This window comes from Typha angustifolia, chromosome 8 (assembly GCF_048772165.1).
Source record: "Typha angustifolia cultivar Huaian chromosome 8, ASM4877216v1, whole genome shotgun sequence".
Taxonomy (NCBI): domain Eukaryota; kingdom Viridiplantae; phylum Streptophyta; class Magnoliopsida; order Poales; family Typhaceae; genus Typha; species Typha angustifolia.
In genome coordinates, this window is record NC_133246.1 from 17,606,866 (window position 1) to 17,620,556 (window position 13,691).

Here is a 13,691-nt window from a genome sequence, read left to right on the forward strand (position 1 = left end):
TTTAAATGGACATCGAGAAGGTTTTGGCCGATAGCAGATGGTATTAAGTTCAAGTCGTCAATTCCGTTAGGTGATCTGGTGGACATGATTGATAAGCTATGCTAAATTATTATGAGGAATCTATAAGGCAGCCTACAATTTGTAATCCATCATATACTTCTCTATAGCGTGTGAGGATGCTTGAGTTAACTTGGGTTGGGAACTATTCTCTGTTCCAGCTTAACCCTCGTCTGCACTCAGAAAATAACAGTGCGAAGTCATCAGAATTCAGATATCTTGAGAGTTAATAACAAGTGCGGCCCGAGAAAAACAGCATTTTGAACTATTGGGACTCTTTGATGTCTGTCATTGCAGAGAAAAGTCTTACAAACAGCATTTACAGGAGTGTCAAGCGGATGCCAGTAGCCAAAACATTACCAGGGAGGATAAGGCAATTAAGAGCCATGTGACGAAAGCCAATGCAACTGAGATCTCGTATCTTCCACAAGAGAGTTGAGGAATCTTTCCACAGAAGTGCTCGTCCCTCGAAAATAGAACCATTATGCCTGCTGAAGAGCATGCGGCTGCAAGCGACAGAGTCGCTGTTACCTGGAATATCAGATATGACAGGTTGCTTCAGTGCTATGTATACAAATGCTCCAATATCCACTACGTTTCGATGATATCCAATACATAAACAACACAAATGCGGCAGTTTGGTTAGAGCAAGTGGTGAGGATCTACATGAAGAGACAAGCAGATTTAAGTTGGTTCAAAATAATATAGATTCTATAAATTGTTGGGGGGACACATGGCAATGGCATTTGGCATGTATTAAACATATTACCTTCTTTTTATATCTCTTTCCAAGAAATCTTTCTGCAACTATTTGAATCAAATTGAACAGCCTTTTCAAATATGAGATAATTGTTTGGCTGTTTGCTTACTTATTCATTGGGAGCTGGAAGTTTGGTGTAGCATCAAAACAAGTACTTTTAGAACAGAAAAGACAGAACAGTAGAACAACAATATCCAACATTGATACAGAAATATGATATCATCAATCTCTTGTAAGGATAATATTCATGGTAACAGTTAGACCATAATTACACCTATAGCTGAGATAGCTTCCATAAGTATTGAAGCATTGAGAAGGGAAGACAACAAAAAGGCGTGGAAACCATAGACTAGTGCAACCTAGAGTAATTCCACTTATCTGAACAATTGCAAGTGGGCAATTCCTATCCTGATCATGCATATGATATGTTATGGCTAATTGTCTAATATGGTAGTGTATCATTAAATTTCAAAATCTTGTGAGCAAGCTCCAGGAACCTAAGTTCAGCTCCTAACTTAAACAAGTAGAGTAAGATCTATGATAAACACACAAACCAGAATGATCGCAAACAATTTGCAGAAGGTTTGCAAGTTTGTGAATTGTGATAACTCCACAGAATTTATACAAAAATATAGCTGATCCCTAGACCAAGTTGACATGCAAAAAGGGAAATGTTTTACAAAATCTCACATAAAAAATGCAAGATAAGATCCAGAAATTAGAACTGAAATGTCATGCCCTCAAAAACTTGTCTCATGGAATTGAGTAGTAGACAATTCCAGCAAGGCTCCTTACACTGAACTAAATGGGGCAAGTAGATAACACCAAACTATTGAACAATTATATATAAGTTCATAAGCTATAGGAATTTTGGCTCAAGCAGGAAATCATCTACTGAACATGTATATACATAAGGGTACACAAAGAAGGGATGAAATAATATTACCCAGTCACCAACCACAAACAAGCTTACAAGCACAGGATTGTGCAGATCTCGTTTAATCTTTATAGCATAAACATCTAGACATGCAAGTCCCAGGCTCCACAGTGCTTGTAGTCCCATAGATGCGATCAAGTAGCTGAAGACAAAAGACATTATCAAAGGTAGATACAGAAACTATATAAAATCTGGCCTTATTCTACATATCCAAACAACCACTGGAATTGATAATCTGTAGATTGTTTTTTTTTTTTAATGAATGCCAAACATAAGAAGAATCATATATTGTCTAAGTAAAAGATCAGGCAGCGATCTACTTCCTGTCATCTGCATTGGTTAAGTTAAAGAAATCAGAAATTGTAATAAGACATGCTAAACAGATTGGAATCCCAAAAATGCTCATAATTATCAAATCCTATGCCTGGGAATTCAACCATAAAAAGGTTTTCCTTTCAAATAAAAACAATCGCACGATGAAGTGTAGGTGCTTGTAGCATCTATACACCCACTTTGTTAGAATTTTCTCACATAGACTATCTTGGTAATGGACTTCTGACTCCAAGCATTATGCACACAAACAGAAACAAAATGCTTCGAAGACAATCAACAATTGCCCAAAATTCCTTCTTTTGCACTTATTATGCATTAACATTGACAGGTCTCAGTGCATTATTCGTACAACACATTTAAAAATTGTTGGAAAATTTCTTGAAAATATTTGAAGAAGCATTTTTGGGTGTATACACGAGTACTGATCCTAGATCATGACTTCAAGTATGAACAAAATAAATCAACAAGAACGAGTGGCATTGGATAGATACCAGAAAGCGGTGTAGTTGGAAAACCCTAACGCCGAGATCATCAACCCGATCGAGGCGGCCGCGCAGGTACACTGCCCCGTCCTCAGCAAAAGGCCGCTCCATGTACCAGGGCTCCCCACCATCACCTTCATCTCTCTCGCTCCTCACGGGCCACTCGAGGTCCGTTTCAGCAGCCCTAAGATCCCCGCAGCCCTAAATCTCTATCTACACAATTCCTCAAAGGCGACGCGCGAATTCCATTAAATTTCTTCTCTTGAATCTTGAATTGGAATGGGTGGAAAGATGGATCGAGAAAATTATTGACACCGAGACTGAGAGCACAGTGGATTGTTCATTTGTTATTAATTCCTCCTTTGGATACCTAGTCATATTCCTCGCCCTCGGGCATCGTTTTTACTTTTTAGGAAGACTCCCAAATGGACTTTATTCTGTTCGACTTGTTCTTTTATAATATGACCCTACTTTTATATATATATATATATATATATATATATATATATCATTTACAAACACTCTTCTATTTCTCTTTCTCTTTTTTTTTTTTTCTTACTTACTTTCTTATTAAAAAAAATTAATAGGTCGTAAAGAGAAAAATTTATAAATACAGCATTACTTTACATTAAAAATAAAGTTTAATAAAGAAACTAAGTTTCCAAGATTACAAAGGAATGAGTGAAAAAGAAATGCAACACGTAAATTCTAGGTCAAATCATGAGAGTTTTGAAATTAAAAAAATTTATTATTATATTTTTACATAATTTATCACAGAGGAAAAAAGAAAAGAGAGGACCGATGGTGTAATCCCTCTGGTCAACTCAAAAATCACGACCCAAATTAGTAGTCAGTCAATAGAAATCGTAACTTTGAATTGATGTATCGGTGAGTTATATAATTTAACTAAATCCGACCACAAAGAGCTCAAATTAGTGACTCCCCACACTAGATCCCTAAGAAAATAAACAATACAATGTTCTGGCTTTTTTTTTTTTTCTTTTATCACTCTTTATATGGATAATTAAAACTTGTAGCTCTTCAATTAAATTATAAACTAAGGGTGATTGATGTTAAAATAGACTTCTGTACGATTAGATTTCTTCCAACAATTCTCGCACTGACTAATATATTTCGGTCGTATATAAATGTTGTTACGATAACGACTCATTATTATTCACTTTAGTTAGTAATTAAACATTTAAACTTACCTTTTTCCGCATAAATGGGGATTAATTGTTCGATAGTAACAAGAAACGGGTCATAAATGGGTGAGTTTTCCAATTCCTGTTAACAAAAAAAAGTTCACCTGTTTGACCTTAGAATAAATTGATTGAAGTCTTGTTGTGTTTTTCGTAATTATCACGTAATTAAATGTTAGTTTCTCGCTTCTCCACGAGTACATTTAAATGGGAGCTCAACTATAATTACGAACACCAGAGTCTATAGTCCGTAGGCGTTCATTCCATCATCTTCTTCTCCTATTCTCCTCCTCTAATTCCATGGACAGCGTAAGAGAGAAGGATCGCGTCATTGGCTACCTATTGATGTGCTGCTTTCTTTGCGTCCTTGGAGGTTTCGTCATTGGAAAAGCTTGGTCTCTGGCTCAAACCATGCAAGAGCCAGCACCAAACGTTGTCAACCTCGCCATCCACCAATACTATCAGATCCAGTCCTCAATCAAATCCAAGACCCCCATCAAGAATTCAAGTAAATCCAAGATCTTGCTGCTGCTCTTTGTCGTCGCAGCCGTCATCGGATTGCGTCGGTCGGCTCCTTCCAATCGCCACAGGGAGAGGGAGCCCGTTAACTGTACGTGCATGGCTCGTCATCAGAAGCATTACGGATGAAGAAGAGCGAGTATCTTGTGTAAATATTAGTGTGGGCCTTCAAGGTAAAGTTTTGATGCAAATGTTTTTTCTTACATCAAAGCTTATTTACTTAATATTTGTAACAAATGTCAGTGATGTTCTAAAAATAGTCAAAGACCTATTATAATGTATTGATCACAAACATCAACGTTTACAATTTGTGCATCTTAAACATGATTTGCTACTGCAGAATAACGAGTTAAGAGTAGTTAATGAACCACGGATAATATGCTTCTGTCGCACTAAAATCACAATGAATGGAAACAATTATAATGTCCCTGTAAAGAACTACAATATGTATAGTATGTCTAAAAGTTCGATTTCACCATCAAGATGAACCATGACTTTGCTATATTCAGATAACAGATAGGAGCATAAACTGAAACATTTTGGAGCACCACATAAAACATTCCTCCAAGAGTAGCCAGTGAGAAGGAATAACAGAAACTGTCATAGACATTGAGAATTCAGCTTCGAGAAATTACATATTCAACAACCAAAGACCCTCCCTACCCCTCCCCCCTTGTTTTCATACTATAAAGCTACTAGAACTCCACATGTAGCCTGAGCACAGAAGAGAATATGTTATCAAACATAAATGTCAAATATTCAACAAATACTTAATGACATATCAGCCCAGTTGCATCTCCGCCATGTTAGAAGCCTCTGCACTTAATATCAGAAATCAAGCAATTGGTATTCAGGACCTCATTTCACTGCTTTTGGTCCAGAATATTTCACCTAAGAGATACTGGCAAGTTTAGAACCATCCAAGATCTACAAGATGCTCTGTACAGGGTTTGCTATGCTCCTCACAACAAATCTGCACCTTAATAAGCATTGCAGAATCCCAGCAGTGTCTGTCAACATGTCCTACAAAGGAACAAAGTTGTCAGGTACTTCAGAAAGGAGTCGGTACTTTAAGCAGATAAATGGAGACAGTGACTTCATTTCAAGAGCATACGAATACAACAGTAGTAATAATCCAAAATTGGTCTCAAGAATGATAACACAGTTTAGAAAAGGCAAAGGCGACAACAGCTAATCATATAGTTTGTTTTCTGATTGTTCGTTCTGCTTGTAAATATCAATTTCAAAGAGACATCAATAATACTACACTTGAGCCAGCATAGAGGCACTAAACTGGTACTGTAAGATATGATGCAGCAAACTGAGGTCTTTGCATGGAAGCAGCATGCTCAGGCCCCATTTTTGGACCCGTCATTTGGACTCCCAACGGCTTTGCAGGATGTAATTATCTCACTCTCTCACTCGACCAGGCAAATATGAAGAATCCAGGAAAACCCATTTCTTGTGCATACCAACAACTTATTCATGTAACCAGCTGATAGAATTACCAATATCAACTCGCAGGTACTAAAATCAATCCATCTAGTTTCCAACTTCCATGTTCTTTATCACATGAATAGTTTCCGCTAACCATTCGTCCAGCCTGTCAATAACTAAATTGAACTGTTTTAATATATATATTAAAAACTTATTGTGATTAATCTTCAGTTATTCCTTTTTAAAGGTTATAAGAACATTTGTGGACTCGTTCTTGTGCAAGAGACTTATGTCCCAGACAATCATAATTACACCTGGAATAGTATTAAGTTATTAACTATTAAGAAGCATGAGTATGAATCCTTCCACATGCATTAACAAGTTTCTGTATTTAACAGACTGTTTGAACTTTGGAAGTGAGAAACTAAAGCAGCAATCTGCTCACTTGAGATATAACCTCTGGAAGAACTTTGTTACAGCTCGCTATAGTTACGCCATACTGCACGGAACTCCTCTCTGAATGTATTTAGACGGGCTTTCAAATTGGGTGTTCTGAAGCTGGCATGAAGCAGAGTTACTGCACAGAAGGAAGCATGTTAATAGAATATCAAATACAAATACATTAGACTTTATTAATTGGCCAAGTTGTCTATACCAAGCAAACCAATGACAAGTGCCCAAAGAACTGTAAGGAGGCTAGAAGAGGTCAACCACAGACTGCAACTAGCTGTAGATCAGACAGCAACAAAATCAATTAATTGTTGGAAGAAATCATAACTCCAGGGAACTAAAATGTGTGAACTGTGAGAAAAAGAAAGTATTATAGTTACCCGCTGCAAATATAAAGACAAATATCCAGCGCGGGCGCCCGCATATGTGAATAGCTCTTTTGGTGGATGGTCGTCCACGGAGAACTGGCCTGGATAGAAAAATAGGTTTTCATCATCAGCAAGGAGTTAGCAATGCTTATAAGCATCAGTGAGACATAGATACACTCTCACGTTATAGGTGGCCTCATCTTTGCAGCTAAATGTGGAGAAAACTGTCTGACAGTGCGCGTAACTTTTTCATTAAAAGTAACTGCAAAACTGCATAACCGAAATCATTAGAAAATATACACAAATTCAAATTTCTAATCAGCTTCTGTCCCAAATAATAAGCACATTTGTCTACACATGCATGGACTCAGAGAAGAGTTTAAATCACAAAAATAAAAAGCATACAATCACATTTTCTAAAAAAGCAGCAGCTATCATGAGGCTAAATTTCGCAATAGGCAAATCTATATCATCAAAAAAACATAGAAGCCCAGCAATGGAGGACAGATATACTCACCTATCATTTAGGAAAGCAATGCTTATGCCTGCCAAGACGGCAGCAACAATAGCAAGTGGCTTTCGGATAAATCCCAAACCTGGAACAGAAGGAAACATTTAAAATTTCAGCATGCGAACTCAACATATACACTCGAACTAACCAAAAAGTTTCCAATACTCGAAAGACAATTAATCATGGCCTTCATATCTGACTTACCGAGAATGAACATGATCAAGATGAAGTAATTCGTCCGATAACTGCAATTTGCAATGGAAAGGAAACAAATCAATGATTGCTCAGATCACGACATAGCTATCATGCAAAAATTGATAGCTTTAAAAGAAGAAAGAGGAATAAAGTGCAAAAGAGACTTCCATATCAAGCAATTATATGACATGATAACAAGTAAAGGAAAAGGATTCCCAAGATCAAGTTCGTGAGAACAAATACAATACATCGTCAAATAACCCGAACAAGTTTAAGAGGCAATTAGAGATCCAATGGAACATAGATAGGATCGTACTAGTAGAGATTGCATTTCAGGCGGCTGTTCCATTTGGAGTAGGATCTGGGAGCGGTGAATCGGGAGAAGAACTCTGGGACAGGACGTGGTGGAGTCGACCAATCCACCTCGCGAAGGGCGTCCATTAGATCCTCCGCCGTCACGTTGCCCCAATCCATCGCGATCTAAACCCTAGAAGGGATAACAAGAGTGTATCGCGATCCTTCGAGATTATTGCGATCGAGGTCGAGATAGATCGAAGCGTTCAAGTATTCTACTGCGATTGCGAGGAGGGTCGACAGATTATTCGCGTTGAAGGAGTCGGTTGTAATCTCGATCTCTCTGCTTCACCTTGCCGTCCACACGTTCCGTTTCTTTCTGGGATGCAAATAAGGATTTATAGAGGTAATAAAGACTATCGTACATGGATCCGAATACCAGGCACAAGCCCAAACCCAAGCCCAAGAACAAGCCCAAATCTCTACGGCCGGGCCCGATATGACCTTCTTATTTTTGGCGAAAAAAAATGCTTGTGAGACTAGCGCGCTAACTAACAACGCCACCCACACAATTTTAACCTGCCAATATTTTTCTTATTGCTTAGCCAAACCGAGATAGCTAGGGGTGGCCGTCGGGTCCAGTTAAGCGGGTCCAAATTGAATTCGGGTTGGGTCAATTTTACCTTGACACGAACACAACCTAATTAATAAACATATTATATTTGGTAAATACAAACGCAACCGGATTAAGAAATGGATAACATGATTTGGCCCGCCTAATCTATTTAATAAATGGGCTGGGTTAACACGATAGTCTAGCATGATCCATCTAACCCGTATACTTAAATAAGTCATGTTAACCCGACAAATTAACATGACCCTTCTAATCTATTTAATATAAATCTTATATAAAATTTAATATTTACTTATTTATCATATATAAATGATGTATTATACATACAAAATAGCTTATTACTAACACAAAACTCATACATAATTAAAATTATAATCCTAATACATATATGTTCATCTCCTCAAACCAAATATGTCGTGTCATATGTCCAACCGAAGTATTCAAATCCATTTCCTCTACTTGCTCTTCCTCCACCACCTTCCCATTTTTTAGGAGAAGATGACTATATGGCGATCCTTCATCATTTCTCCTCTTCTTCCATGTTCATCTCCTCATACTATACATGTCGTGTCACATGTCCCATCGAAGTATTCAAATGTATTTTCTCTACTTGCTCTTCTTCCTCCTCCGCCTTCCCTTTTTTCAGGAGACGACGACCATGGTGCTCCTTCGTCACCTCTCCTCTTCTTCCACCACCTCCTACATTTTTTTAGGAGAAGACGAGTATCCCCTTCATCGGCAATCGCCCCTCCCGCTCTGTTGACACGACCTCTTCTAAGTTTTTCTACTTCTTCCGAACCATATCCACCATGCGTCTCATGGAGATCACCGTCGACTCCCTATACAAGGCGAAGCTCATTCGTGGCTTCTATCACGTTTATGACAGCTAGGGGGCCTTTGAAGTCGGCATGGAGGTCACTATCATTAAATCCGATGCCATCATTATTACCTACAGTGACCACTACATCTACCTTGGTCGTGGCGGTGATCTCATATTCATCTTCATCAAGCTCATGAGCCGTCACAAGGGGTGCTCCAAAGGAAAGGGCGAATCGATGTAGGTGGAGACTAAGCGGGAGGCACCGCGATAAGTAGCAAATGATGGTCGAAGAGAGAGGAGAGAGAGAAGGCGCGACGAAATATTTTGGCCTTTTTGGTGAAATAAGACGACTCTGGCTAGACTACTGGAGAGTGAAGAGTAGAGAGAGTGAGAAGGTGATTTAGATTTTCGACTTTAGTTACTTTATGAGTTAGCGGATTAGCAGGTTGGGGAGTTGACTCAACCCGACCCAACTCAAATATTTAAACAGGTCAAACGGGTCACCTATATAAACTCGAATATAACCCGATTATTAAATGGATTAACCTGTTTACGACTCGAACCCAATTATACTAAATTCAAATTCCATTAAGCGTCCGAGTCATCGTGTGGAATTACCGGTCCGATTAAAATTTGCGGCCCGATAGATTGCCATCATATTACAACTAATATTTGTCACGGGCCCCTTCTTCTAGGTGCCACGTCATGATAACTAACTAGTTTTTGGGTTATGCTTTGCGAGCAACAGCTCAACGAGAACAACGGCATCTATTCCTCTTTCGTACCGCCTTCCTCCCTGCAACTCGCTTCCAGGTCGATCTCCTTTTACCTTCAGATCCGAAGCATCGACCGCCACTGCTGTCGCGATTTCCGAGGTAGAATTTCTTTTCTTCTACTCAAATTTCTTCGATCAAGTGGGCTTCTTTGCGGGAACCATGCTTAGTCCACAACCTAGGGTTTTTATTTGGGGGCAAATTATAATTTAATCGAACTTTATTTTTTTGGTCCACAAATCGAGGATTTTATAACAAATTTGGATTGGCATATGCTAAGAATCGCAGATTGGGATGCGTATATCAGAAACCATGAATTGAAAGTATCGGAAATCCTCCATCTGCACCGACGTGATCTTTGTTTCCACCTTTTGAGTTAAAATTTTGAGCTTGCATTGCCTTTTCTGTTTGCATTCGCAATCTTAAGTGACTTGCCCATGTGAATGCTAGTGTTGGTGGTCTCGAATACGTACCACGAGAGACAATTTGGTGAATTAATGGCTCGGAAGCAGCATATCGCAATATTCACTACGGCGAGCCTTCCATGGATGACAGGGACTGCCATCAACCCATTGTTTCGTGCTTCTTATCTTGCAAAGGAGGGGGATAGAGAGGTTACTTTGGTGATACCTTGGCTCTCTCTTAAGGACCAAGAGTTAGTTTATCCGAACAAAATTACATTTAATATTCCGGTGGAACAAGAGGAATATGTTCGGCGGTGGCTTGAAGAGAGGACTGGCATGCCGTCAAGATTCACTATAAGCTTCTATGCAGGAAAGGTAAGTCATGCTCAAGTATGTCACGTTGAATTTTCCATAAAAATGTACTACCTGATATGCTACAAATGAGTGTTTGCGTTAGTGATGCTTCTTGTGTCAATCAGGGTTCATCATATGAGATTTGTTGGTTGTGCATATGCTTGTCATAAATTAGTCTTTCATGAATTATTAAAAGAGTTTTATAGGATTATTCGAGAAATAAGCTGCTTTTGTTTCATTTGACTTTCAAATATTCTTCTCTTTTACTTGCCATTCTTAGTAGTTTCAGCAGTTAAGTTGCATTATCATTTAGTTCTGACTTTAAAAGAAATGACTGTTGCCTTATTGTCTTACCTTCCAGTTCTCCAAGGAGAAGAGGAGCATTCTACCTGTTGGAGATATTACTGAAGCCATTCCTGACGAGATTGCAGACATTGCTGTTCTTGAGGAGCCTGAGCATCTTACATGGTACCATCATGGACGGAGATGGAAAGCTAAGTTCCACAGGGTGATAGGTGTTGTTCACACCAACTACTTGGAATATGTAAAACGAGAGAAAAATGGGCTCATACAAGCATTTCTCTTGAAATATGTGAACTCCTGGGTTAGCAGTATATACTGCCACAAGGTTAGCTTCTATACAGGAATTAGTTTGCTTCTTGTTCATATTATTTATTCATACTTTTACTCACCTAGCTGTATTCTTGTACTTTTGTTTTTCAATACTTATATACATCACCTAGGACAATGACTGGCAGACACATTCCCATAAAATTGAATTCAACTATGAAGCATGACATTTGTCCCCCAAAATACAAAGATGACCTTCTGACTGACTTTCGTCCTGATTTTATACCTTCCATTTAAGTGTAGATATTCCCTGCTTATGACAGTGAGAAGGTTGCAGATACGCAGGATTTGGCTCTAAGAACTGCTTTTGTAGAGATCTTTATGGGGACTAATTTATCATGGAAATGCTGAAGGCAACTCAATTTGAATTACTTGAATTTTGTCAACTGCCATTCAAGGAGAAGATATTTCTTTACTTTCCATTTTGTTTAGAAAGGAAATTGTATTGCTATGTATTAAAAGAATGCAGGCAATAGTACGATGATACACTGATCTGGACATTTCTTATGATCTTCGCCCACTTCAAAATTTCATTGCCAGAATCTATGAAGCACATGGCAATGATTGCCCCTTTCATTCATCATAGATTAGCTATCACAATGAAAAACAAGCATCTTTTGGATCCTTGGTGGACAGAATAAAAGAGATTACTTTAATGACCATCTCATAGAATGCATTAAGTTTGAATTTGATTGGATTTACAGGGGAGCAGATGATGGTAGAAACAATCTATATGGATAATAATATCTAATGTATTTACCAGCTCTGCAGTCTTTAGAATCTTTATCTATTAAGGTCTACATATTAAGTGGAGACAGGAGGTTTTAATTTTTTTTAATACTTCTGTGCAAATTTATCCTAATTTGACTCTAAAAAACATTTTATGTTGGAGGTTGTAAGATTATCAGCTGCAACCCAGGATCTTCCAAGATCTATAATCTGCAATGTTCATGGTGTCAACCCAAAATTTCTTGAGGTTGGCAAGCTCAAGCATGAACAGAAAGAAAGAGGAGAAGTAGCCTTCACCAAGGGTGCCTACTATATTGGGAAGATGATTTGGAGTAAAGGTTACAGTGAGCTACTTCAACTTTTGAATGAGCATCAAAATGAACTATCAGGTCTTCGAATGGAGCTATATGGAAGTGGAGAAGACTCAGATCAAGTTCAAGAATCTGCTAGAAAGTTGAAACAGGATATACAAGTGTACCCTGGCCGTGATCATGTGGATCCTATCTTTTACGAGTATGTAACCTTTATAATCGATCAATTTGCTTCACCTATGAAAGTTTTGACTTATCAGCTTATATTTGCCCCAATTGCATGTTTACTTTGTCTGGATAATATGTTTTATATGATAGGCTGCTGTTTAATCCCAGAACCTTTCATTCGATACAAAGTGTCTTTTATTATCTGCCACAAAAGATAACTCATTATACCGCTTTCTTATTTTCGATATGGTTGCTATTCTTTCAGCTATAAAGTTTTCATAAACCCCAGCACAACAGATGTAGTTTGTACAACAACTGCAGAAGCTTTGGCAATGGGAAAGATTGTCATCTGTGCAAACCATCCTTCGAATGACTTCTTCAGGCAATTCCCTAATTGCCACATGTATAATAGCAGTGATGAGTTTGTCAAATTGACTCTCAAAGCTCTATCAGAAGAGCCAGTGCCTCTCTCGGAGAAACTGAGACATGAGCTGTCATGGGAAGCAGCAACAGCCAGATTTGTGAGGATTGCTGAACTGAACAATGATGTTATCTTTGAGAAATCCTTTTCTTCCTCTGCACATAATTTCATGCATATGTCTTCAGAGGAACTAAGGAAAAGCATGGAGGAAGCATCAGCAATCCTGCACAATAGTGTTTCTGGAATAGAGGCTGCACGTTGTGCCTTTGGTGCAATCCCAAATACTTTAAAACCTGATGAACAACAGTGTAAGGAGCTTGGGTTGACTTTCCCAGGAAGATAACCATTTATATGGCATTGGGGCTTAGCTTTCTTGAGCTTCCTACAAACTCTTTTGTAAGCATACTTCTGTAAAACAAAATTTTGGTGGTGTGCGTGTGGGCTGTGTTTGTAATAACTTTTGATCAGACTTCAGAAAACACGATGCTCATATGTTGTTTTTTGTTTACTGTGGGTCAGACTATTATTATCCTTCTTCTTATTCCATATATTGAGAAAGTACCGAATTTAATGAGAGCTTGAGAATTGTGTGATAGTTAGAAACAAGTTACTGGTTGAAATTTACTTTCGGTGGTATAACATCAACTAATTGCAGCATCGGATATTGTAGTCCATGCCATGAAGTGCAGTTGGAACATCCCAAGAGGCCAGAGGTGAGGATGACTCCCAGAAGAGCCGGACATAATATACTTACATGCGTTGTTATCTATTTGTTATCGGGCTTAAAAATGATCCACATCTTCTAATTGTTAGTTGGAGTCCAGAGTTCAGAGTCCTGAAGGGAGGGAGGGCTTGCTTAGATACGGAAGGAATTGAAACTTCTCTATAGACTATATAGTTGG

General features: G+C 38.4%; 3 protein-coding genes across 7 annotated transcripts; 1 reads left to right on the forward strand and 2 right to left on the reverse strand.

The window, feature by feature from the left end:
- Window positions 1-303: 303 nt before the first annotated feature.
- LOC140766091 (CASP-like protein 5B3) lies at window positions 304-2,994 on the reverse strand. Its single transcript, XM_073105507.1, has 3 exons — window positions 2,579-2,994; window positions 1,764-1,896; window positions 304-588 (listed from the first exon to the last, which is right to left on the reverse strand). The coding sequence occupies exons 1-3, from the start codon at window positions 2,707-2,709 to the stop codon at window positions 388-390; spliced, it is 465 nt and encodes a 154-aa protein (XP_072961608.1). The 5' UTR covers window positions 2,710-2,994; the 3' UTR covers window positions 304-387.
- Window positions 2,995-4,759: 1,765 nt separating this feature from the next.
- LOC140766136 (PRA1 family protein A1-like) lies at window positions 4,760-7,911 on the reverse strand. 2 transcript variants are annotated; one of them, XM_073105580.1, is made up of 8 exons: window positions 7,568-7,911; window positions 7,261-7,301; window positions 7,063-7,141; window positions 6,729-6,815; window positions 6,558-6,646; window positions 6,383-6,454; window positions 6,185-6,304; window positions 4,760-5,313 (listed from the first exon to the last, which is right to left on the reverse strand). In XM_073105580.1, the coding sequence occupies exons 1-7, from the start codon at window positions 7,723-7,725 to the stop codon at window positions 6,201-6,203; spliced, it is 630 nt and encodes a 209-aa protein (XP_072961681.1). In that variant the 5' UTR covers window positions 7,726-7,911; the 3' UTR covers window positions 4,760-5,313; window positions 6,185-6,200. The 2 variants fall into 2 exon arrangements, with proteins under 2 accessions (XP_072961681.1, XP_072961680.1); XM_073105579.1 differs by having other exon boundaries at window positions 4,766-5,313; window positions 6,173-6,304.
- Window positions 7,912-9,696: 1,785 nt separating this feature from the next.
- On the forward strand, window positions 9,697-13,363 carry LOC140766089 (digalactosyldiacylglycerol synthase 2, chloroplastic-like). 4 transcript variants are annotated; one of them, XM_073105501.1, is made up of 6 exons: window positions 9,697-9,874; window positions 10,061-10,123; window positions 10,223-10,551; window positions 10,892-11,158; window positions 12,053-12,402; window positions 12,634-13,363. In XM_073105501.1, exons 1-6 carry the CDS (start codon window positions 9,730-9,732, stop codon window positions 13,130-13,132), a joined length of 1,653 nt encoding a protein of 550 aa, XP_072961602.1. In that variant the 5' UTR covers window positions 9,697-9,729; the 3' UTR covers window positions 13,133-13,363. The 4 variants fall into 4 exon arrangements, with proteins under 4 accessions (XP_072961602.1, XP_072961603.1, XP_072961606.1 ...); XM_073105505.1 differs by having other exon boundaries at window positions 9,747-9,874; window positions 10,053-10,123; XM_073105502.1 differs by lacking the exon at window positions 10,061-10,123.
- Window positions 13,364-13,691: the final 328 nt, after the last annotated feature.

What these genes read in the sequence shown, in the direction of transcription:
- LOC140766136 (XM_073105580.1), bottom strand. Translation starts at nt 7,725, where the DNA reads ATGGATTGGGGCAACGTGACGGCGGAGGATCTAATGGACGCCCTTCGC. An exon ending in CTTGATCATGTTCATTCTCG is followed by an intron (nt 7,142 to 7,260) that starts GTAAGTCAGATA and finishes CTTCTGTTCCAG; the next exon opens with GTTTGGGATTTATCCGAAAG. An exon ending in TGTCTTTATATTTGCAGCGG is followed by an intron (nt 6,455 to 6,557) that starts GTAACTATAATA and finishes TCTGATCTACAG; the next exon opens with CTAGTTGCAGTCTGTGGTTG.
- LOC140766089 (XM_073105501.1), top strand. Translation starts at nt 9,730, where the DNA reads ATGCTTTGCGAGCAACAGCTCAACGAGAACAACGGCATCTATTCCTCT. An exon ending in TAAGCTTCTATGCAGGAAAG is followed by an intron (nt 10,552 to 10,891) that starts GTAAGTCATGCT and finishes CTTACCTTCCAG; the next exon opens with TTCTCCAAGGAGAAGAGGAG. An exon ending in GCAGTATATACTGCCACAAG is followed by an intron (nt 11,159 to 12,052) that starts GTTAGCTTCTAT and finishes TTTATGTTGGAG; the next exon opens with GTTGTAAGATTATCAGCTGC.
- LOC140766091 (XM_073105507.1), bottom strand. Translation starts at nt 2,709, where the DNA reads ATGAAGGTGATGGTGGGGAGCCCTGGTACATGGAGCGGCCTTTTGCTG. An exon ending in TCCAACTACACCGCTTTCTG is followed by an intron (nt 1,897 to 2,578) that starts GTATCTATCCAA and finishes TTTTGTCTTCAG; the next exon opens with CTACTTGATCGCATCTATGG. An exon ending in TGTTTGTGGTTGGTGACTGG is followed by an intron (nt 589 to 1,763) that starts GTAATATTATTT and finishes CTGATATTCCAG; the next exon opens with GTAACAGCGACTCTGTCGCT.